Below are 24,649 nucleotides of genomic sequence, written 5' to 3'. Positions count from 1 at the left end.
CAAGTGGTTTTTGCTTACCAAGTTGTCAGTACCCGCTCGGCGCCCCTCTCTCTCCTCTGCAAGCCCTCTAGTTCGGTCCCGGTGCCGGCTTGTAATGCTGAACGCCGGAAGATGACGTCATTTCCGGCGCTCAGCAGTAAAGCAGCACGCACTGTGGCAGAGCAGGGAGACTCGCAGCAGGACTGCTGCAAGGTAAGTGACAGCCTCAGCATCATGGGGGGGAGGGCGCATTTTAAACTTCGCCCCAGGCAGCATTATGTCTTGGGCCGGCCCTGCATGTATGCACAGCACATAGGTAGCTATATTAAAAATCCCCAGGAACCATTATCTAGGATAATTATACTTACCTGCAGTGGGACTTGTTATACACAACATTCCATAAACTAAATATACTGATTTTAGCGTATTTTTTAACATCCTCGTAACATGTTTACTTTGACTTTGGTCAAAATAAGGCATGGAAACTTAACTAATTTATAGCTTATGATTATAAGCAAAAGGCAGATTTAACACATGCAACTAACCTAGTGTATATATATGTGTTTTTGTAATAAATATTTACTGATGTTTCAGACAAATTTATGTACAAAATATATTTTATTTTTATTTTATATATTATTCAAGATATCCCATTATAAACCTTTATCAAGATAATAGATAATAAAAGATTTGTTTTAGATTTTGCAAGTTCCATGGGAATATGTCAAAAATGCCATATACCAAGTTTTCAGCTCTTGGAAATTAAATGTACTAAACCAAACAAAATGTCTTGTATCTTTGGATTAAGAAAAATGGTTGTCTCATATCACATCTTGAGTCTATTGTAAAGCATAGAGGTATTTTACGAGGCTGAATAAGTAGTAGTGAAGATAAATATGTCTACCAATGCTTGACCTTTCAAGGTGCTGCAGAACCTAAGTTAAAAAATTGTGTATGAGAACACCCTGGATGGTATTACCATTTACTTGATTCTAAAAAGTATTATTTTTTAAGAGAAAAAAAAGTCCTTCATGCACACATTTTAGAGCTTAAAGACTGCACATAAAACTGGCTTTCCTTATTATGAAAACATGCATATTTCATAAGGAAATAGTAATTTAATGTAGATTTTCTCAATAAGCAATATGTGGTATATAAATTGAATTTTTCTTATTGGAATGTTTAATCAACAAAAAAGCAATTATTTAATTTGGAGGAAGATTTTTTTTATTATTTATAGCTTTTCTTTACAAAAATAAAAAAAACAATATGTTTCCGTTCTTGTTTTCTGTTTATAAGCAAAACTTTATGTGAATGAAAAAAACATTACCAAGACTTTAATCCAAACCTGCAAATACATGATGATTTTGTACTGTATTTTGATCAAGGCACACCAAGTGATAATAATTTGGTAGATTAAGTAGATTTAGTTACAAATCAGTCCTTAAAGAAGGCAGTTAACCACAACAGTCCTTCCTGTGTGTTTTACTTGCAATTCCCCAAATAGCCACTAGGTTTCCTATCACATAAATAACTCCAAGTGGAATTTACACTCTTTCTTGGCTTCCTTTACTGATATTTGTGCACTTATTCTTGAAAAGTGTGTTGCACATTGTATTAACTAAATGTCTCTTGGGCTGTTGTAGAATTGGGTCATTTGGCAGGACCAGCCATTTGGACTGAATGTTGCCTCATACATGATGGCAAAAGGTATCATAAATTAGTGTTCTCTGAATCCGTATTATTCTTCTTCCCAATTGCATTATATCTCCTCTAATATTACGTTTCTGATTAATGTTAATTGTTTCATGCAGTCTTTGGAAGTGGTGGTGAAGAGAGCGAAACTAAAATCCATACATATAATAGCATCACTCCCAGAGCTACTATCTTAATATTGGAGTATGTTGCTACATTAATGAAGTTTGCAGTTGATTCCAAATGTCATATTTGATAATATGGTTTACTGCGTGACAAAGCCTACATATAAAGGATGTTAATGCAGTGTGACAAGGGATGAAGTTCTTCTTCCCCCAAGGTAAAATAATTGGGTTGCTATAAATTTTGACACTGTTCTGAGAGCAGATCAAATTAGCTGACTTTTTACAATCAAAATTACACTGCTGTAGGCTTCCAATATGACTAACAAAAAAGATGTGACACATGAGGAAATGATGTGAGCATTTCAGAAACAAATGAATAAAAACCATTAGTGAGAGGACAATATCTCACATACGGTCATTCCAATTAAATTTAAAATAACACTGTTGTGTCTGTTACTTGACATCTATAATTGCTCCAAAACCAAAGTCCTTCTTAATAGCAAACGGGTTTAGTCTGATATTAATGTATGGAGGTGCTTGGTGATTACTCTGACATGCACAAAAAATAAGTTACGTTATTATCCATTGAAACATTGAAGGGAAATAAAGTACTGTATAATCCAGCGTTGGTTTGCATATATATTCTGCTCACCAGCTCCCCTCCGCTAGACAGCAGGGAATCTGGAGCACGGGGGGGCAAGTCTTTGAATGCATTGGTAAGTCTGTAAGGGGGCAGAGTGGCATATCTGTGGGCATAAGGCATATCAGGGGGTATGTGGCATATCAGGAGGCCGAGTGGTAAATAAAAGGGAATAAAAACAAGAAATCATATTTTTTATTAAATCTGAAAAATAGTTTACATGTGAATTAATATTTAATAGTAAAAGCTTTTTAGGTATTAAAACCTAGGTTGAGAAATATTGTGTTTGGGTTCTTGTAATATAGCTTTTATTATTATGTAGTAGTAAAATAAGAAGGCGATTAGAGGAATTACACATGTTAATGTAAATTTAACGTTTTAGTTTTTTATTCCGCTGTTTGTTTTTAACACACAGTTTGTTTATTAAATTATTTTAAATAAATGAAAAATATTGTTTTTGATCCGATTAATCGAAAAAATAATCAATGACGAATCGATTATGAAAATAGTGGATATGGGTACATTCTTCCTCTACAATGGTTAACCACTCTCTAAATTGCAAAATGCAGGTTCCTGGTTTACAGGGAATATGAAGCTATTGGTGAGAATTAAAGACAACTTGATTTCTGCCCTAGTAATTTGCCCATGTTCGTTATACATTCAGGTTACCGCAAAAGAGCCTAGATAAATTAACGAGCCGCTAATTAAGCATACTACAGGAGGGCAGCAGCCATTAATGTTATGCTACAAAATAATTAATCAGTTAATAAAATGAATGTGAATTCCTTCATAGCCCCAGAGAAACACTCTGTCTTACACTGTTGGCTCACACAGATGCTACTTCTTCATGCATAGAAAGATAGCAGAGATGTAATAAGCTTTAGCCATCTGTATATTTCTGTCCCATTTACTGTGTGCAATATACCTGGAATCTGCTACTTCATTCAGCAATAACATTAACTTTTAATATCAGAGATGGATTAAAAAAACCTGTGTCTCAGAGAATATTAGATTACATACTATCCGGCTGCACTAATTTGAAATAGTGTTGACACCTACTCAACCTTGAAAATCAAGAGTTTGGTCACAACTTCGCTGTCAAATATACATTGCTGATGTTACTAATTGTAAGCCTCATACAGGTCGATATAACAGATTCCAGTATGTAATGAGCTTGTGTCTGGACTACATTTCCTTGTTACTGCAAATAGGATTTGATTCTTTTATTACTACTGTCTAATTCTCCTTCAACCTTTTAATAGATTGTAAGCTCACAAGAGCAGGGCCTTCTTCTCCTCCTGTATCTTGGCTGAGAGGCTGTCCTCTGGAGCTCTCCTTGGCTTGGGAGCACAGAGGGACTTCTCAACTTCTCCCTCTGATGCTCCAGGGGGTTTTAATGTCCAGCGCCTGTGCCTAATGCAGGCTTCGTAGGAATCTCAGACTGGGATCCTGCAGACATCTAGTCTCTTGGAATAGCTCAAAGCTGCAGGATTATCCAGTGGAAGGGGGATGGAGAATTGGTAAACCCCAGGGACCTAACTGCTAAACCCCAGGAACCGATATACTTGAATTGTATAGCACTTGCACCCAAATATCAAAGAAATCATCTCCCTGGGGCTTACAGTATATATATATAAATATATATATATATATATATATATATATATACACATACATGCTTTGCCTTCCTGTATACTTGTTTTAAATGAGGACCCAATAAAACATTTTGCTTATGACCCCTAAAACCATGAAGCTGTTCCTGCATTGATTACATATTCACCCCCAATATGAATGGGAGTTAAAATGAAATATTTCACTTTTTATACCAAAACCAATATACATGTACTGGGGGACTTCATATTCTTATAGTAACAAATAGAAGGGAAGAACTCAGGCCCTAAGACTGTTTGCGGATCACAATTCAAACGTGTCTTCCCTGAGAAGATACAAAACAAATACATATATAACTCCGTCAGATATTTAATAATTATTATTAGTATTATTATCATTATTAGTATTATACTTTTTTTATAAAGCGCCGACAGATTCCGCAGCGCTGTACAAGATGAAACTTTTACAGATAATGACAAATACAATACAGCAATTGACAGTTAAAAGAGGAATGAAGGGCTCTGTTCCCGCAGGAACTTACAATATAATAATTAATAAAAATGTAAACTATTCTAACAAAATGAATTAACTTAATATGCTATTTATTATTATACATTAATATATATATATATATAAATATGTGTGTGTGTATGTATATATTATACATACAAACATTTTAATGTGCCACCCACGCATAATGTCGTACTACTCATAGCTCAAGTTGAGGTATAAATGTGATATAGGATATAAATACAGCAGAGTTAGGAATGTCACCTTCAAGTACTGTGCATCAGAGTTGTAATTCATCAGCATAAATCCACAAACCTGATCACAGCACTGCCTGGGATATATAGTTATCTTATTTTCATATAGATTACTAGAACAGAGGAGGCATACGAGGATATGATGAGGTCATCAAGGTATATTCTGCAGCGACAGTAAAGTTCTGAATACATCCCAAGTATGGTGATATATCTATTAGGGAACTCAAGTGCTCTTATTAATATAAATGTTTTTTTTACTTTGGATATGGACATAGTATGCTGTCTTAATATAAAGAAGAATATTTCTGCTTTTTAATTTCCATAAAACAGTGAATATAATGTTATAATAATAATTGCTATAATGTACGTTTTTGGTATGCATTTTTGGTGTGAAAAAGGGGATTTATTTACTAAAGTGAGAGCTGGTGGGATAGTTTGCAGGAGAGCTGTGGTTTGAACTCCCTGAAGTCCCTAAAGGGCCATTACTGGTACATGTAAATTATTTAAATAAATTCCGTAGAATTCTTGGTGCAGGAGCTCACAGGGGTTAGTCCTTTATAATGTACAGTCAAGCCAGTGAGATGAAACTGCAACTCTCCTTCCAAAATCCCCCACAGTGATGCATTTTTTCCTGCACAGCAGTATTTCACATCTAGACCCAGATCTCATTCGTCTTCACTTCTAATTTCAAAATGCCAATGAGATCAAAATAAAAATTTGAGGTGCTTCCATGCATTTCTTTTGAATATCAGGACCATACGCAAAAATGATCATGGAAATAACCACAGCATCAATAGAAAGGTATTGGATTATTAATAACCCAACTAGGTTTATCTCCTATTATAATATCCTAATATAAAATGAAACTAGCAAAATAGAAAAATGTGTTTATGTTGTTACTATCTCCGAATGAACGCTAATAAGATAATAACCTGGAACATAAGCAGGGTAACACATTGTTGGCACCTATGCCTAGAATGGGTTAACTTTCTGCTGGCTAGTACTTATATAGCAACTAACAGAGAAACCTACTACTCCAAGATGCAGGCATGTACATTATAATATCCCTTATCTCTATTACAGAAAAAGAAACAAAATGTTATTATATTCACTTTGCCAACATAGGAAACAACTTTTTCCAGCTTTCAGCTCAAGACTCAGTGGAACGGCACAATTAAGTCATCTCGGTGTGGCGGAACAATTTATCATGGGTCATGCACTAGCTAGAATATCAGTCACCATGACAGTCTGATTTACTACAAGACCAAGCAAGTACTGGTTGCTTTTAATAATAACAAAAACCCATAATGTCTTCATGATGACATCTATTTTGAGCACACTGAGGGAACTAGATTTTATGCTGGCAGAGGAATTTTCATAGTGGGGAAAATGTTAACATGACGGGCATGGCATTCAATTATACGAGAACCACATTACATTACATTTCTTTATAAAGCACCAGCAGATTCCGTAGCACAATCGGTGGGGCAATAACAACCCGTTACAAAATGAGAAGAGGGCCCTGCCCTTGCAAGCTTACAATCTAGTGGGTGGTTAGGGGGGGAATTGAAACGGCAGCAGAGGACTGCTTGGATGAGTTGATAGGATCCGGATGATTAGTTGAAGTTGTTGATCGTTCTGATGGCTTGATTAGGATGATGGCTGAGAGTGTTAGGAAGAAAGGCTGTACCCTTCTCAAAAGAGGTAGGTTTTCAGAGAGCTTTCGAAAGTTGTGAACGAGGGAGAAAGTCTGATGGGACGGAGAAGGGAATTCCACAGAAGGGATGCAGCACGGGTGAAATCCTGAATGCGGGAGTGAGAAGTGGTAATGATGGTAGAAGAGTGATGCAAGTTATGAGAAGAACGAAGAGAGGAATATGTAAAGTGGCAGCGCCACCTTCTTCTTCCTGCTACTAATTAGATTTACTGATGAGCACCTAAAATCAGCGACTGTAGCTAAGTGTCTCCTTGCCCCGGTCTCTCTGGCCATTGAGGCGACTTGCCCATCCACATGACACTACGCTATGACATCTGTATAAGAGCGCAATCCAATTCCCTGACTTCATGATGCATAATAGAACACCAACCCAGTTAAAGCTTCTCCTGCAAGAAGGGCTGAGATGACCCTGTATAATGCATTGTTAAATTATTGAGATGACTTTAAAGCGATCAGACCATCATGCTGATCCAGATAGTTGCTTCCATATTAATAATATATCCATGAGGACTATTCACTTTTTTCCTAAAAGCAATTTTCTTTAAAATGGCATATGCTATCACTTTTTTCTGTATGAAAGAGCCAGTGGTTGGCAGCTACTCCGCTTCTTCTCAGCATATCCAAATGAACTCACTAGTTTCCTGAAGGCTAGGGTTGAGAAAGCTCAATGCTGGACGCCCCAGCAGCTCTGTCAAAATATAGATATACATACATTATATATATATATATATATATATATATATATATATATATATATATATATATACACACACATACCCATATACAGCTACAAACTAGAATGTATACAAAATAAAGTAAGAGTGCGCACCTAGGATTTCATACAAAACCATGGTACCATGATGTGAAAATTAAACAAGTTGTGCTTGACTCTATTAGAAATTCTAGGTGTGCTCTTTTATTTTCTTATATTTACATACATACACACACACAAACACACATTTTGTTCTTTAAATAAACATATTGCTGAAAAGGTAATAATTCCTCTCTGTACCTTCTTGATCAACAGGGGCTTTAGCAGCTGCTGAATCTGCTTAATAGAGTCACTACATTCTGAGATTAAAAATCACAAAGCAGAGAGCCTTATACCTGATCGAGTGATGCACTTCACGCACACTCACTTATCACTGTATCCAGATCTGGAGCCCACTATTATTAAATGAATATGAGGTGTTCGGCTCACTCAGTTTTACCCTTAATAACTTAAATCCTAATATATGTTTATTGTGAGGACTGAAAAGACTTCAATCCATGTGAAACCACCGAGTCCTCCAGGAAACAGGTCTGACTTTCTAGTACAGAACAGCTGCAGACAGAACATGTGCACCGCTCCATGGCAGACTCTTGAAGACAGCTTGGATCCAACCAGTGAAACATAAATAAACTGGCTGATGGCGATAAGGGGAGAAAGTCTTTGTAATGTGAAAACAGATGTCACTGTGGAGATTTCTCAAAGTGACATCACTGCCTTGCATTCATGACCAGTCGATTATTAACCCTCCAGGAGCCAGTGGTTCTGCAGGAAGCTGGTTCTGGCTTCCTGTAGAGTTCAAAACCTTAAAGGGAATATATTGTGTGAAAGGTGCATTCCACTTACTATAAACATTATCCCCCCCTTAGGGATCAGGGCTATTTTACGTTACAGGACCAGAGCAATTTTCTCTTATTTTTCAACCGCTATTTACTTTTCTCATTTAGTGTACCCACAAAAATTATCTAGTAGGGATTTTTTGAACCATATTCATAAATGTTTTTATGAACTATTTTTTTTTAAAAAAAAGGTTAAAACTGAAGTAAATATTTTTTTCTATTTTTAAAAAAGCAGGGTTTGGGGTCCTGGGAAACATTGTTTCTTACTATTGCACTCCAGCTCAGAATCACAGAGATTCATGGTGACGTAGAGACAATTTAACCGATAACATACCAGAGACTTCAAGGTTCCTATAGGACCATCTTTTCATGATGTAACTGGTATGGAATTGGTCATGAATGGGTTAATTTAACTCTCATATGTTAAGCAAATAATTTTTAGAGACCTATAATCCTATGCCTTTCTCTGAGGGTTCGCAGGAAACAATATGGTTTAATCAAAATGATACATTTAAGAAGCTTTTTTCTAGTTCTATTAAAACAACCTATAAGTTCCTGCTTGTGTGTCAGCTGAGATAAAAAACCTATAAATGAGAAATCTACATGATTAATGATTTCTGGAAAGTACTAGGAATGGTGTTTGTAATGGCTCCTTTTTTTCTATATACGAGTTCTCCTCATCATGTAACTATTGCTTAAATAAGGCATTCTGAACCCTATACTATACTTTATGACCCAAGCATTGAGTTAGCAGCACACAAAACACAAAGCTATACATAACAATCTGAATAAACTGAACAAAACAGTATGAAGGTTTACAGCGCTCTACAAATGTCGGTACATCAAGAGACAACTGGGACTGTTAAAAAAATGTTGATCAACAGACAACCCTGAAATCCTACGAGGGTGTATGTTCCAGCTGATGGGAAGCACTCATTCGGCTATCCCAAGACACAGCTGGTTAGCGAACACATGTACAGTGGGAACACTATGCATTCGCTGGAGGGTAGTCATAAATCCGCTGACCATAGGAGATATTTGTATAGTGTTGTCGTTTAATAATAGATCTTATCCTGAATTGCGATTCCCTGGATTGTATTTGCGAAAGTGTTTAAATATCTCGTGAACCATATATAACACAGGCTGCTCACGAAGAATACATAATGAAGGCCATACCTTCTGTAAATTCTAAATGCAAATAAACTCTTTTGAATGGCAGATGGCCAAGTAACATGCTGCAATGCACATAGTCCTGGCGCACAGGGAGTGAGTAAACACTTGTGGTTTGGGATCAAGGCAATGGCTCTTGCAATTATCAGCTTCCTTCTAGCATACAGGGGCATCTGGGCAAACTATTACTATGTGGTCTCTTAATAATAATAGGTTAATAATGGAAGATGATGGAACATCGCAACAGATACATCATGGGTGCGATATTTTAGGGATCGAATGCTTTGGACGTTACTCATTACTGCTCTTGCGACGCTGCCACAAATAACACATCGGAGATGTGTCTGATCGTAGCTGAGTTGCAGTTAATTAAATTGTGCTTTATTTAATAGTCCAACTTAATTGACCAGCAGAAGAATTTGGTTGTTGTTAAGACTTTCAATTTGTGAAGTCAGACTTTCCCTGCATCATCGACTTCCCTTGATGACAAACATTTGTCTGCACAGACACATCCCACTTTTCACTAGATTAATCTACTTATGCTGTTGCTTATTTCAAGTCTGGAGTTGATTTCCCCATATAAATTGTTCATAATATCCCAGCAGAGTGAACACAGCTGACTGCATTCTTCAGTAAGGAAAAGAAGTGGCTATTTAATATGACATTGACTTTTGGCAAAGTTGTGATTAATGACTCGTATTGTATACTACGTACCATGTCTATTAAACTTTACCCATATCCGTACCAAACAGGAGAGGATTAACGCTGCACAAATGAACGCAGTTCCACTTACTCTGCCTTTTCAAGCTACAACGACCGCATCAGCCATGTTTTCCAGGACAGACATCATTTTCGCACGTTGCTGAGCAGTACAGGTGAAGCGCTGCCCATCTGAGAATTAATACACTTCACATACTGCGGGGCAGTACTTTCCATGCGCTCTCAGCAACATGTTAAAAGGACATGTCAGGAAAAAAATGGTCAACGTGGCCACCATAATTCATAGGAAGGGGTTACGTATTCCGAATGGCCATGTGAAGAAAATTAAACTACTGGTACTTTAACAGGGTATAGTAAATACGTGTTCGCATTTCATTAACGGTTCACTTTATGCTCGCAAGAGCGTCACTATGCCTCACATGTTTGCAAGTGCTTTCGCTCGTAGTGACAGAGTCCCGATCCGTACTCTGATTCATTTGGATAGACGTCTCTTCTGATCGCATTCCGAGAGAGCAGAGGAGATTAGGCTGGCATGTGCCTCTCATACTAAGTCCCGCCAACGTATAGCCCTGTACTTAGCTAATGACATACAGCTTACAAAGAACGCTACACAAAACAGCGGCCCGTTTGAAAAATACAATTAACTAATCAGAGTGGTCTCATGAAAAGACCACTCTGGCTAAAAGAGAAGGTAACATAATAACAGACCCGACAAGAAATCTGTACAATGCACTCAAACCTAAATGAGGTGCTGTGGTACGAGGTGGCTATATAGTGTAACAGCACTGAATTCATATAATGGGATTTGATTGCTTAAATCCAGCTGGATTCATGTTTATTTCAAAAACAGTCCTTTCATTTAGGGAAAATTGCACGTGTTACACGTTTTTTCCATTTGCAGAATCCAGCACTTTACACAGCCGTATACTTTATTTGTTGGGCATTAACTTTAGAACACTATGCCGGGCCAACCAAGTGAAAATGTCATTGTCTCACTGCATTGTGTTAGACTACTTGGACTCTAGCCCCACAACTGAATAATATATACAAGAAATGACCTACAAACACAGACAGGATCTTGGTTATGAAGCTGATAATAAGTAGGTTTCACCGAGAAAAAAAAATCACATCCTGTAGACATCTTGAAGTCGAAAGGTCATAACATTAAGAAACAAAGCATCAATTTTCATTACTTCCTAGCCCCATTAATCCACACCACATACTAGTTATAATACTAGAAAAATATACATACAATAGAGAAGATGGTCCCACGTTAAATGTTTCATGGTCTACAGCAGTGTTCTTTAACTTTTTTACCGAAGACCCAGTGCAGTAATGTCATTTGGCCTTATTTATTTCTTTTATTTCAAAAGTGTTTTACCACAAAGAATATATTGAGATTTCTCTTGTTTTCAAGAATGTCCTTAGGGACCAAATCCAGGAACGAGTTTGCATACAGTTGAAAAGTGGAATTTGTGACTTTGGCTTGAAAATGTCTGTCATTTAATAAAACAAATTACGAGCTAATTATAAGCTAATTGAAAGATCTTGAATGTTAATTTTAAGTGGTCCTTAAATCAGCAGAAATGATCTAAGCACATTTAAAATTGGACATGAGGACCATCCCACCCTACGACCGATGCAGTGATGGAGCTGTGGCATACTTTGGTGGTGGCTTTTGGCTTATGATGAATATGCAGTAACAGAGATGTAAGAGAACAAATGTCCAGGACCATACGTCTGGAAGGAGTTGGTGCCTTTAAGGCATTTATTGAAATATTTGTCCCACGACCCAGTGACGGGTAAGTTATGACACAGTACTAAGTCGTGACCCCCATGCTAGAAGAACCCTGGTTTACAGGAAGCAGCACTACAACAAAACGGAGAAGAAGAGGAGAGCGAGTGTGTATCTGGAACAAACTCCGTATTCAGCCAAACGTCCCAGCTCCCCTGACATCAAAGTATGCATTATACATGCGATGCCTGTACCTCTGTATGCATATGGAAGTGTTCTCTGTGGGTGGCATTTTCAACAAGATACATTTTCAGAGAGCTGGTAACTGCTTTGATGCACATAAGCGTTTTTAAAAAAAAAAAAGACAACCGTGGCTTACAAACCATTAACAGTGATAAGATAACTTATTGCACACTTGAGGAACTAAGCTCCCATGTATTTAGACCCTGGGGGGAGCAATCCATTTCAATTGATGCTAAGACATTAATACATTAATTAAAGCTCGGAACACCCATCACGTTACGGTGTTAAAAGTTGGGAAAAGGAACAGCGGATAAAACCGAGAGAGCCAATATGATTCAAAAACCTCGCGGTCCACGCAACCTACGTGTAGAGCTAAAACAGAGATAAATCTACGGCTATAGATGATAAAAGCTTCATGAATTGTGAGTGCGCTAAATGTTTTGTTAGCGTTGATATAACAGGTTAGCAGATTGCTGTGAAGAGGCCCATTTGTGCATTGTATTTCTTGTAAGGTTATTTGCCCTCTTGCATCAAATCCATCTGTTCCTTTTCTCAAGTCGTGGAAACGCATGAAGCCCTGCTCCGCTGAGTTCTAAGTACGCCAGCGCTTAACCTCTTAAATGCCAGACCGGAGAGAGAGCGCAAAACGGCTCCTGCAAAATGCACCTCAGGTCACATTCACCGCAAAAGGGCTCAGTTCATGAAAAATGAATGTGTCGAATACATTTTTAAAAAGCCGCTGCTCGCTCAACGTGGCTCAGGAGAGGATGTGCTCTCTCTCACACACACACACACGCAAATACAATTATTTATCCAGCTTTGTAATCACTCCACATCGCTTTAAAACGCAATTCACAAGCAGACGCATTTCAAAATGGCACTTCCAGTACACTCACCCTTTTCATTTCTAGCTCTAATTCTCCAGAAAGCCCCCAACCAGGCGGTGAGAGAAAAAGAAACAAACGTCCAGTTTGATACTCACGGTTTCTTGAGGTCTCTCCTTGACATCATACACCGTTAGCTTTATTTTAGTTTCCTCGTAGATGGGATACTCCGAAGGAAACGTCACGCCGGTTAGAAACACTGGGTCTCTTGTTCCCTGTATAGCACAAGGAGACAGTCTGAGCTCAATGAAGTGGCAGCTGCTGGCAGCACAGAAAGCAACTGACAGACAAGCATGCAGACAAGAGGGGGGGAAATAAAAAAAAGGATATTGATTTCAAAGAACACTTTCTGTTCCGTCCAAAAGACTAAAATTGCCGTCCTGTCTTAAGCCAGTATTTAAGTATCCACATACTTCACCGCGCTGAAAGATAGGCTCGCTGAAAGTGCCGCCTTTCCGAGCATCACCGATAATACTGGATTTGTGTGTCATCGGCTGTTTGCTTTTATTAGTGCGCTGTAATAAACTGTTTATTTCCTATGTGAACTTATTTTTAAGCGTTTCCTCAAGGCCAGCTGTCACAATGCTTTGTATCTGCTTTCGGGGGACGTGTACTATCATTTGTACAAACAGCCACAGACTATACTGATTAATCCACATCAATGAAGGCATCGGTAATGACAGGAGCATTTGGGAATTAAATCCATGAAGTCAAATAGTCGGCTGACAATGATATCTGTTTCTGCAAACCCTGTTGCTGTCAGGTTCGTGTAGAGATTTAGACTTTGTTCTTGACAGTTGCCTTTTTATCCACTCACTCTGTTTTATAACACCCAGTTGACCTAAATATCCGACCAGAACATCTGGTTTCAAATATAGTTAATCATTTTTCTCATATTCGTTAGGATATTTCATTCACCTGACCACCAGAGGTACACTTCGAAAATGTAGGACAGCATCACTTTTTTTTAAGGCTTAATGTTGGGTTATTGTTTAAAGTTGTAAGCTTGAAATATCTTAATAGTTAAATAGGCTACTACGTAGCAACACTTTACAGAGATTACAAACAGCAATGATTAATCGGGAAATAAAGTCAGTACAAAATAATTCAATTATTACTTTATCAACATTTTTTTTTGAATAGCAACTTTAGTAAGGCATGCAGGCATGTACCAATTTTTTCTGGTATTTGTGTCAGGTGGTAGGTCAGATCCTTAGCTTATGACATCACATTCAAGGACTAGGGTGCTGTAGTGACATCATATGCATACTAGGGAACTCTACAGGTTTGACGTAGGAGAGCCCAGATATGATCATATCTCTGTATCATTCCACGGAGACTTCCACGTGATTGATCTCAATGAATGATAATAAAAAAAGTTTCTGCATGGTAACATTTTCTGAGAACTTATTCTGCCGGATAATATGAGTTTAAATAAATACTGTATAATGTAGTAGAATCTTTGAAAGCAGACATGAACAGTAACACTTTTACTTCAGAAACGGGAGAGTGGCTCAAAAAGGTTTTACAAACTAATATTAAAGCTGTTGTTATACAAGAACTTTTTTCCCTATAGACATTTCCCTATAGATGTGGGATGTATAAACTCCCAAAAGGGAAGCAGCTATTCATGCTACATACTGCAGGGCAGAACTCTAATGAGACCACATGTGCCTGCGCAGGAAGCTCTCCCAATGCTTCCCTGCCACTGATTGGCTCATTAACGCAGTGACGCAATGTGATGCAGAAATGGTACCTCGGAGAAGCTTCTCCTTAAGCTTAGTAATGTGTTTATTTACTTTTTAATATGGGAAACCGTATAGTCCATTTACAAAGAAAAAAAAACAGGCAGTAACACAATTCACACAGAATGTTCAAAACAAACCCAGGTTTGTTTCCCGTAAGAGGTTAAAAATGCTTCCTGTACTACTAGTTTCACTTTATTAAAAGACATTTTATATTTCCACGTAAATATTGTGACAAAGCATTTTAACCCCCTTGGCTGCTGGCACTGCTTGCGTGGAGTAGGAAGATATGGACACAGGTTAACACACCTTTGTTTGATCTGTGTTTGATACTTTTCTACATGTGTTCTTTCAGTTATGTTTGGGAGGCAATCGTAACAGCGGCCCAACGACTTACTGTACATCGAATCAAACCATTCTATAGACATATTAAAATGGAGAACCCCCAAAACATTTTTAAGATGTTACAGGGGTGAAACAGTTAGTGGAAAAAGCATGTGATAAATACAGATGGGCTCACTTGCCATACGTCAAGTCGTCGTTGTAAACATAGGGGAAATGTTAATTATTGAACAAATGCTAAATCTGCTTCAAGGGGTTTATGAATATACTGGTGCCTGACTTATTTATCGCTTTATTCTTTTCACATCTAAAACGGATTGTTTAGTATGTGTCAGATTTAAGGATTTGATTTTTCTTTTACTCAGAGACTTGTAGCTTTTTTCATATTACAAAAAATGTTACAAATACTTCCAACCAGGAGAGCTGGGACAGGGGTCCCCTGTGCATTTCACTTGCAGTTCCCCATATAGCCACACTAGCATCAGGTAACCTTCCATGAAACAATTACTGGATTCTTTTCTGCTCCTTCTACCCAAGTTATGGACAGTTTCTTTTGGCAAAGAGTATGCCACATAACTGGATAGGATGCACTGTGTATCAAGGGGAGGTTCCTACCATAATAATAGCCCACCAAAGCTTGTCCAGCTTGCCCCAGCTGATAATAAGGCTTTTTCACAAAACAAAGTATATATTCATTTAAATTACTTTACAAGACTGATTTAATAAACTCCTCCAGCAGGACTCCTGCACAGTAAAGCTACAAATCTTAAAACCAAGTCAAGGAGGTTAAACGTGGAGTTAAAAAATACTGCAGTACCATAAGGCTGTTAAAACACAAATGTCATTATTATTTATTACAGCAATGATTTTTAGCTATAGTGTTACAAACCCTTACTTCTACAGAACACAAGAGTCAAGGCATTTCGTACAATGGGAAACCCAGATTTATCATACTACATTACGGCTAATGCCACTGAGGGGAAGGGAAGCAATGGGTATGAGCTTGGTTTAGCAGACCTGTCAGGTTCTGCTGGTTCTCAGCTCGTCTCAGTAATTTTTTGCATGAGAGACATCATATTTAGCATCATAGACTTCCCAAAGCTTTTTTATTTTTTATTTTAACAAGGGGTTTTTCCATTAAAGCGGCATTTATAGTCTCCAGCCTGAGAGATCTCACCGACTATGGCTTTTTGAAGATGACATCTCAGAGTTCAGTAAGCACGGATGCTTCAAATAAGGAGCGAAAAACGTTAGAACCTTAAGTGAAGCCCGTATACTAGAAGGGTGGGACACACAACTCTTTGATGGGCACACTGTCAATGTATACGGAGAAGAAAAAGAAAAGCTCCATCACAGTCTTTCACATTGTATTGAACCAAAAAAAGAATGAACAGGATAAATAAATAAAAAAAGAGAGGACAGTTGTCATTCCAACTACCACCTTGGTATGCTCAGTGGGTTATAAAACCATTGCTGTGCAGAAATGCAGTCGGCAATGAAGACGTTAGATGGAGAATCTGGGTCATCCTTCAAGTAGAAAAAGAATCTGTGTATCGCTCTTTCTTTGCACTCCAGAAAGTAGTGCAGATCGGAAGCAGGCAGTCGAAGCCCCTCACTTGCTGAATAGCGAATTGCCACCAGCCAGATCAGCAGTCGACTAGAAAATTAACATCCATGTCGGCATATACATCCCCATTTGGCTGCCTTAGGAAATCCTAACGTGCCTTGGAAAAGTGATTTTAAAGCTCCACGGCTGGGTTCCTGTCTCTTACTCCATTTACTTTTTTTTTAACACGAGGTGCCTTGATCAGCATAAACAATGCCTTCCTGTTTGCCATTATTGTCCCAGACTTCCTTGTTTTTCCTCTCTCTGGCTGGTAAGCCAAAGTATGCTATTCCTGCCACTTCTAGCTTTATGTACATACCTTTTTTCGTAATCGTAAGCACATTTTTGCGCCAGGTTGGCTATTAAAAGTCCAATGAGCTGAAAGTCGAGAAATTCAATGCTTTCCCTTCAGAATGGTTAAATCCTGGTGCCCTTGCAAAATGCGGGAGTGAAAAGGCAGCTGCATCTATGCAATACTGAAATACGTATGTCAAGAAGGAACAAGTTATTTTATGACTACTTGTAAAACGCCTTAAACATGCTTTGACTTTGTTAACCCTGCTCACTTTTTTGTTCTGACTTGCCCAGCAGCTTCTGTAACGATAGAACAGGGAAAAATAAAAGGGAAAGAGAAACAAAAAGAAAAAAAAAGAAACTCACCTCGACTACTTCGGTGTTAGCATATCTGATCAAACTTTGCTCTGCTGGATGTGCTACTGAGACCTGCACAAATGTGTTCAGAGTTCGTTCACGGGTGGCAGTCAGGAGATCCTTGCATGCTGTAAATGGCACAAAAAAGAATAATAGTAAAAAAAAAAAAAGAGAGAAAAACAAAACAAATGCAGAGCAAATCCGCTACAGGCTGAAACGGTATAGTGAGCTCTGAATTGCATCTCTGGAGACGAAGCAATTTAGCAGAGGAAGTCCCTTGGAGTTACCTTTGCAGACATAGGAAGTCACATGTTATTGCTGCGAGTTCATTTGCACTAGCAGCTCCTGCAAGACTTCCCTGCCAGAGGCTAAACATTGCTATATAATTGTAAACTAATCCGCAGCGACTTACACAGACCAATACACTAGCAGATTCAATAGAGGAGAGCTACGTCGGCTTGACCTAATTCACTTTTTTAAAACCCGATCACTCAGCGTCTCCTATTCAGTGTTCTCTCTGCAGACCCCTCTGGCATACTACTTTAAAGCGTTTTCTAAACAAAGCTGATTTTCCCAGAGTATTGTGTCTGCTGTATACATTGAAAAAAACAGATGGTGATAAAAAAAAGTGTAAAATCGTACAAAAAAAAAACAGACGATGCATAAAAACTTCACATTTTAAACAGGCTGTAATGCTAATGTATATGGAGTTTATTTTTTTAATAACCCTCAGAAGCTTTAAAACAACACAATTTGCGTTAGATGGTTATTAAGACTAGAATCTCCACACAATTTAAACGTAAGATACAAAAATAGTAGAATAGACAGAATACCTGTAAATGACCATGAATAATTGGTTTATTGTGATCTTACACAGCAGGGTCTTTCAGCAAAGCCTGGGTTTTGTTCTGATACTCTTAATATAGGACCGAGTTGGAGTGTGTAAACATTGCTATCATGCTACGACAAGCTACCTTCAGACACGCACAGAGGCCAGTAAATCCTGGGTCAATGCGCTCAGCTCCTGCCGTTGTTGAACTATGGGTCATCTAACTTTGCCCTGGATTTAACAATATTTACTATCGGTCATCCTAACATTTTGGTTAATGCATTATGGCTCAAGAGATAAGTGTTTAGGTCACAATTAGGAGCCATATTGCGTAGCATCACAAAGTGGAGATAAGCCAAGCCATCTTGGCATCTTTTACAATCTAAGCAAATCTAGGTACACAATACCTCATCTGCACATGTCAGGGCATTATTCATAAAAATGTAACCAATGATCATAGTAAACAAGTCATTTCTAATGGTAAATGCGATGCCATTCAACTTGCTTGGAAACGTGAAGCTCATCAATTGTCTCAATTTCCATTATTTTGTAACCTTTTGGTTAACTTGAAACTAAATAAATACTGCCTCTAACATTAACCCCTTAAGGACAATGGACGGGACCTAAACCCATTGAAAACAATGCATTTTGAGCCCGTACATGTACGGGCTTTGTCATTAAGGGGTTAAACACACTAGGACCAACTCCTCTTCAAAAGCAATAACCATAAAGTGAATTTATCTTGCTTTAAAATATGTATCATTAATACTTCATTGTTCGGTGGGAACAATAGTCAAGTGTGCTTATCACATGAAATGTTCTACAGGAACCAAATATTGAAATCAAATAGTAAAATAATGGCTTCTATTGTGTCCTGCAGATATCTTTGACGTTTGAATGATTAAATGGCAAGTAAATAATTCCAGGATCTATATATCCCTTCCCAATTGATAAAATACCTAAACATATTTGACACCTAGACCATAAGACTGGACCACATTGGAACATAAAACGCATAGATGTCATTGACCCATGGGCCTGCAAACTATACTTTTTGTTGGCGTTTATACTCCCTAGGGCCCAAGACTTACATAAAACTCTTAAAATATATACTTAAACATTTCCTGTTCACCAACTTAATTTTGCATTACGATGGGCCAAGACACAAACATATCATGAATCACCTTGAAGGAAATAAATGGATAATAACATTCCATGATATATTTCTGGTAGCTTTGTAATCATTTCAGAAGAACCTTAGTGTTCATAGCAAATTCAATTAGCCCCCCACCCCCCTTACAGCCATAGCTGGGAAGTCTATTGAGGAAGCTACTTTTGTTTTTTTCTCAGGGTAGGGGAGCCATGTTTGTCCTTGCTCACCCACCTAGTTCCTTCACAAAACCACTCTCCCAGAAGAGAGCGTGCTATGGGTAGCTTACCCTTAGATATGACTAGTCTTATCTGCTGTCAAATTATATGTTTCTATCTAGGCTCACAGAATGTCACGTTAGTACTAGGTACACCCTGCACCATCTGCCATTTCATAAAGCTAAGTTGGAGCTAGAACCTTTCTTCATCATGCTTAGCAAATTGAATTCAGCCTTTGGCCCGAGCCTCACGACTCTTGAAAAATCTTAACAAACCATTGCCATGTTTCCATTTTTCTATACAAACCAATCCCAAGTTTTAGGGGAACAGTACACAACACATTTTACTCCCACACACACTGACAATGTTCTAAAGAAGCTGCAGGAGTTTAAATTCTCTTAAAGGAGCACTCCAGACATCATGTTCATTTTAATGCATGAGATGAGTTTGAAGAGGATGTGGGCATTAACGATCAGTTGCAAACTGCCGCTATAAAAGAATAAAATAAACAAAACGTTGCTGCACAGGCTTTCCTTCTTCTAAAAAACACTCCTTTTCCACTAAATCTACTCCCATTCTTCTCCCAAATTGCACTTACCAGCATGACTCATTTAAGCACAAACATAACGCCTGGGTTCTCCATTAATAATTTATCAAACACAATCAGATGGGATTTAGACACCACAGCTACTTATCTCTAGCACCTCCATAAAGTGGGTAGAGTGACACAATTTTTGCAACTGCAGGGCTCTTAAAGTAACAGTCTACTTCCCCATACTACCGTATTTGCTCGATTATAAGACGAGTTTTTTTCCAGAGCAAATGCTCTGAAAAATACCCCTCGTCTTATAATCGAGGTCGTCTTCTAATCAGACCTCATTCTGCTGGGGCCGTGCTGCTTATCGGGCTTTGATCGCGAGCGGTGTGTCTGCTATTAGCAGCAGGAAACAGGAAGCTAGCACAGTCCTCACATAACTCTACCTCCCCCCTCCTTCCTCTGGGGGCAGGGCCAGAGAAGTTGCTCGCACAGCCGGGCCCCTGCAGAAGTCTGCTAGTGGGAGATCTGCAGTTCAGGTAAGGGGGTGGGGGGTTTGAGCGTGTGTGTGTATGTGTGATTAATGGAATGAATGAGTATTTAAATGTTTGTGAATGAGTGTGTGTGTGTGTGTGTGTGTGTGATAGCATGGATGTGTAAGGGGGGTGGGGGTGGTAGCATGGCATAGGGAGGCTGTAATCACACTTCTAACATCCCCAGGTTCCAGCATGTACTGGCTGCCTTGGCTTGATAGGAGTGTGATTGCTGTTAGCAGTATATATATATATATATTCTCCAGAAAATGCATTTTAACCCCCTATATGCCACTCAGCCCCATGATATGCCCTTTAACCCCCTATATGCCAGAGTGGCACATAGGGGTATAAGGCATATCATGGGGCAGAGGGGCATATAGGGGGTTAAAAGGCACATCATGGGGCAGAGTGGCAAATAGGGGGGTATAAGGCATTACTGGGGGCAGAGTGGCAAGCCTGGGGGCAGATGTGCATAACTGGGGGGGGGCAGGTTGGCAAATAAAAGGAAATAAAAAATATATTTTTCTCAGTCATAGCTTTTATTAAATATGAAAATTAGTTTACATGAATTAATATTTACTAGTAAAACTTTTTCCTATAGGGTAGTCTTATATTCAGGCTTTTTGTTTTTTTCCTAAATTAATATTTTGATTTTGGGGGGTCGTCTTATAATCAGGGTCGTCTTATAATCGAGCAAATACGGTACTTCATCAACAATAAATGCATATTAAAGTATTCAGTAGTAGTGTGCGGCGGGGCGGCCTGGTTGAATATTCAACTTACCAAATTGTAATTCACCTAAAAATATAACAAAATTCTGTGTTAAATAATCAATACAATTAAAATGTTACCGTCTTCAACAGTTGCATCAAATTTATGAACTCTATGAAGAAACAAATCTGGCTTCTGAGTGTTCTAGAAAACTATGGCTGTTTGGTACCTGAAAAAAATAGCAGTCTGATATATGTGAGCATTCTATGTTTACTCACTTTCCACGCTTCCGTTACTATCTCTTGAAACCTGCTATTTGTTGGCATATTTCCAGAATTGCTGTTCATGGAAGGAAGCTTTAGTCTGGATTCCTGACCACTTATCCCACAGGACACAGCTGGGGAGTGGAAATATAAAACAGGACATTACAAGTTCTTCTATTATTGATTTTCTAAAAAAGTAGTTATGTTTATTTCTGTTCTTATGACTCTGTGACAGAGGTAGCCATATCAAGAAATAAAAATATTTTTGAAGCAAATGCTCATCCCTAGTTTATATAGCTCTAAGATTCACCATCGTCCTGCTTGCTGAAGACATGAAACTACTTTTGAATGGACCAACAAGGCACAAAGTCATGTTGCCCAAATTATGTTGCATAGTTAAAAGACTAAAATATATTATCACCGACCTCAAAGCCGCCTTGGCACTGGCACTTACGTAGTCTGGACTGGGAACTGTATTCACATATGTGGGAACTTCTCAGGGTAGGTTACCTGGAGAGATCTTTTTCTGAGGGAGTGTGGCTTTGTGAGGGATCATGGCCAGCTGGTTGTGTATGTAGGTCTAGTTTTGCATGAAGTGGGGCTAGCCTTGCATAAGGACAAAGCTAGCCCCAGAAGTGGAAGGGAAAGTGTGTAGGGAATGCATATGGTAAAAAGCCAATCCTGCTGCCTAGAGAAAGAGGAAAGTGACCCAGAGACCCAGGGAAGTAGTGCTTCATCCTGAGACTCTGGGTCAAATCGAGTTCTCAGACATGGCTTTTAAAACCCATACATTTTTAGAAAAGAAACAGTCACTGTTGCAGTTTTTACCCTGAACGAAACAAACTAAATGTATTGATTAAAAACTACCTATAGCTTTTTTGATCTTCAGTGAGTATAAATGGGATTTTATAGCTTTATATCTTTAATTAAATCAGCAATTAACTATAGGGTAAATACATATCAATGGAGAGAAATCAGAAATATAGTAGATACTGAGAACAGCAAGTTAAAATAAATTTCCCGTTGTGTGGACACGTTGGGTGTTTTTTTATTTTTATCTTTATTTTGCACACTTTTTTAGTGTATAGAGATGTAAAATGTAGAATTTGGAAATTATGCATTTGCCATTAATAGGTTTTGAGGAGGAGGTGTTGTATATCCAAAGGCTACAAGTCTGTATTCTGAGACAAAGGTGCTAAGAAGGGTATTTTTAATATTAATATATCACAACTTATTATTTTAACGTTCTGGCATAAAGGCATTATAAAAATGACATATCGTTAATGTTTGTTTTTGGTCATTGCTTATAAAAGGTTATTTTAATTTACGGCTATATGTAATGGTCTAATAATTTAACAGAAGCTATCAATATGACCTTAAACAGCTAACTATTTCCTAATTAAGCTTTCTTAATCAGACCTTTACTAGCCTTCTATATTATATTAATCAAGGTACTACCTATATGTTCCTTTCCTATACTAAACTTGATTAATAATTAAAGATGAAGGTCAGAAGAGACTTGCAGAGGGAAAAAAAATCTAAAACAAATCTAAAACAAGGATGCGTTCCATTTCTGCATTTTTCTTTATAAAGGAGGTAATTAGGCAAAACATCTTCATGTTTTGAAGATGCTGGTTGTAGCAGGGTGAAATCATGGATGCGGGAGTGGGAAGCGGTAATAGATAACATTTTATAGATATCTTTTCTTTTGTCTAATGCATTATTCTCTGGAAGAACAGGTAATGTTGATGTTCATCTACATAATTTCTATCCAGAAAAAGTATCATCCGTTTTTGCAATTAAACTTTCACCTTCAAAATCTACTATAAATTCCCACATATAATATACATGGACAAAATAACATTAAGTATATTAATATTCAGCTTTTTTTTGTTTTTGTTTTTTTTTTCAATTTTGCAACACCCTCCCGAAAATCCATGTTATAGTTCTATACACTTAATAAACCTATGTAGTTCTTTCACAGATTATTAGAACCAATCTATCTGTATTACATCCCTGAGTTGTTCTTTGATGTTTATTGGTTTAGCCTCAGGGTGAGAAGGGAGAGAACTTCAATACAGGAAATTGCTTAGCTAATGCTAGTTTTTAAACAGGGACACACTATATCCCCGTCCACAGCCAATTTAGTAGGCATCAGCAATGACGTGACAATTAGCCATGTTAAAAACAAAAAAAAAAGAATAAAATTACCAGCGTTGCCTTGCTTGGCCACAGATCTCGGCCCCCTTGAGATAAAATGTTCCCTTACTTTCGAACTTAACATATGCAAGACTCAACTTTACAATATGTGGCAATTACGTGTGTTCTGGAAAACGTGGTTACCCTAATCCGTATTGTCTTGCCGCAGATTAGTGTATTTTTACAATTTATGTATATACTATACAGACGTGATTTATTGTCTCACGTGTATGCTGTGCTTCATTATGAGTCTTCCATCTTTTTACATTTAATTTCCTCAAAAGCCATTTTGTTATTGTTTATTACTAAGGCTTACCCCCTGCAGCGCCTAATATTAAGGTCAGCATGAAGAGGAAATGTACTTTTATACAGCGAGTTCAATAATAAGTTTAATTGTGGTAGTATTTATTTGTTATATCAAATGAGACATTAGTTGAGCCCTATAGGGTTTAAGTTGATTTAAATAAGGACCATTTTCCACAATACACTTTTGCTATAACCATATCTAGTTGTAACAAAACACTGGTCTCAAAAGAACTCCATTATGTCCGCTTGAGATCTGTTTTAATCTTCAGCTAGCCCAGCTATCCAAAATGAACATCATACTGATAATTTGAGTATTGGAGGTACACTCACATAACATTTGTCTTCTCTGGGCTTATTCACTACAGAGTGAGTTGTCAGTAAGCTCCAGCAGAATCAACCATTTCATCTCATCAATGTATGATGATGGATTAACACATGCAAAAAGGGCTGGATAATGCATAAGTATAGATTGAAGAAGGAAAAAAAGATATGGATATATTTCTCTTTACATTTTATACAATGAACTTGTTGGGCTTCCTTCCTTCATAGCACATAATTAAGTTGTTTGTCTTCATCAAATTTTATCTATTGATTTTCACTGTGGTTGTTTTGTATATACTACCCCATAGTTTATCATATACTACCTGATAGAGGATTCGAATACTTG

The 24,649-nt window shown here is 37.8% G+C and overlaps 1 protein-coding gene across 2 annotated transcripts in view; it reads right to left on the bottom strand.

Moving 5' to 3' along the window:
• The window catches only part of INPP4B (inositol polyphosphate-4-phosphatase type II B), a 202,570-nt gene that overhangs the window by 142,752 nt on the left and 35,169 nt on the right, over window positions 1-24,649 (bottom strand). For both annotated transcript variants that reach the window (XM_053460982.1, XM_053460972.1), the window contains exons 3-4: window positions 17,245-17,363; window positions 12,990-13,106 (exon numbers count right to left, since the gene is read on the bottom strand). In XM_053460982.1, the coding sequence (XP_053316957.1) occupies window positions 12,990-13,106; window positions 17,245-17,363 (236 nt within the window). The remainder of the gene's footprint in view (window positions 1-12,989; window positions 13,107-17,244; window positions 17,364-24,649) is intronic.

Source organism: Spea bombifrons, chromosome 1 (genome assembly GCF_027358695.1).
Source record: "Spea bombifrons isolate aSpeBom1 chromosome 1, aSpeBom1.2.pri, whole genome shotgun sequence".
NCBI classification, from domain to species: Eukaryota; Metazoa; Chordata; class Amphibia; order Anura; family Pelobatidae; genus Spea; species Spea bombifrons.
The sequence above is the reverse complement of the archived record's forward strand: the minus strand, read 5'-3'. Positions and strand labels throughout refer to the sequence as shown.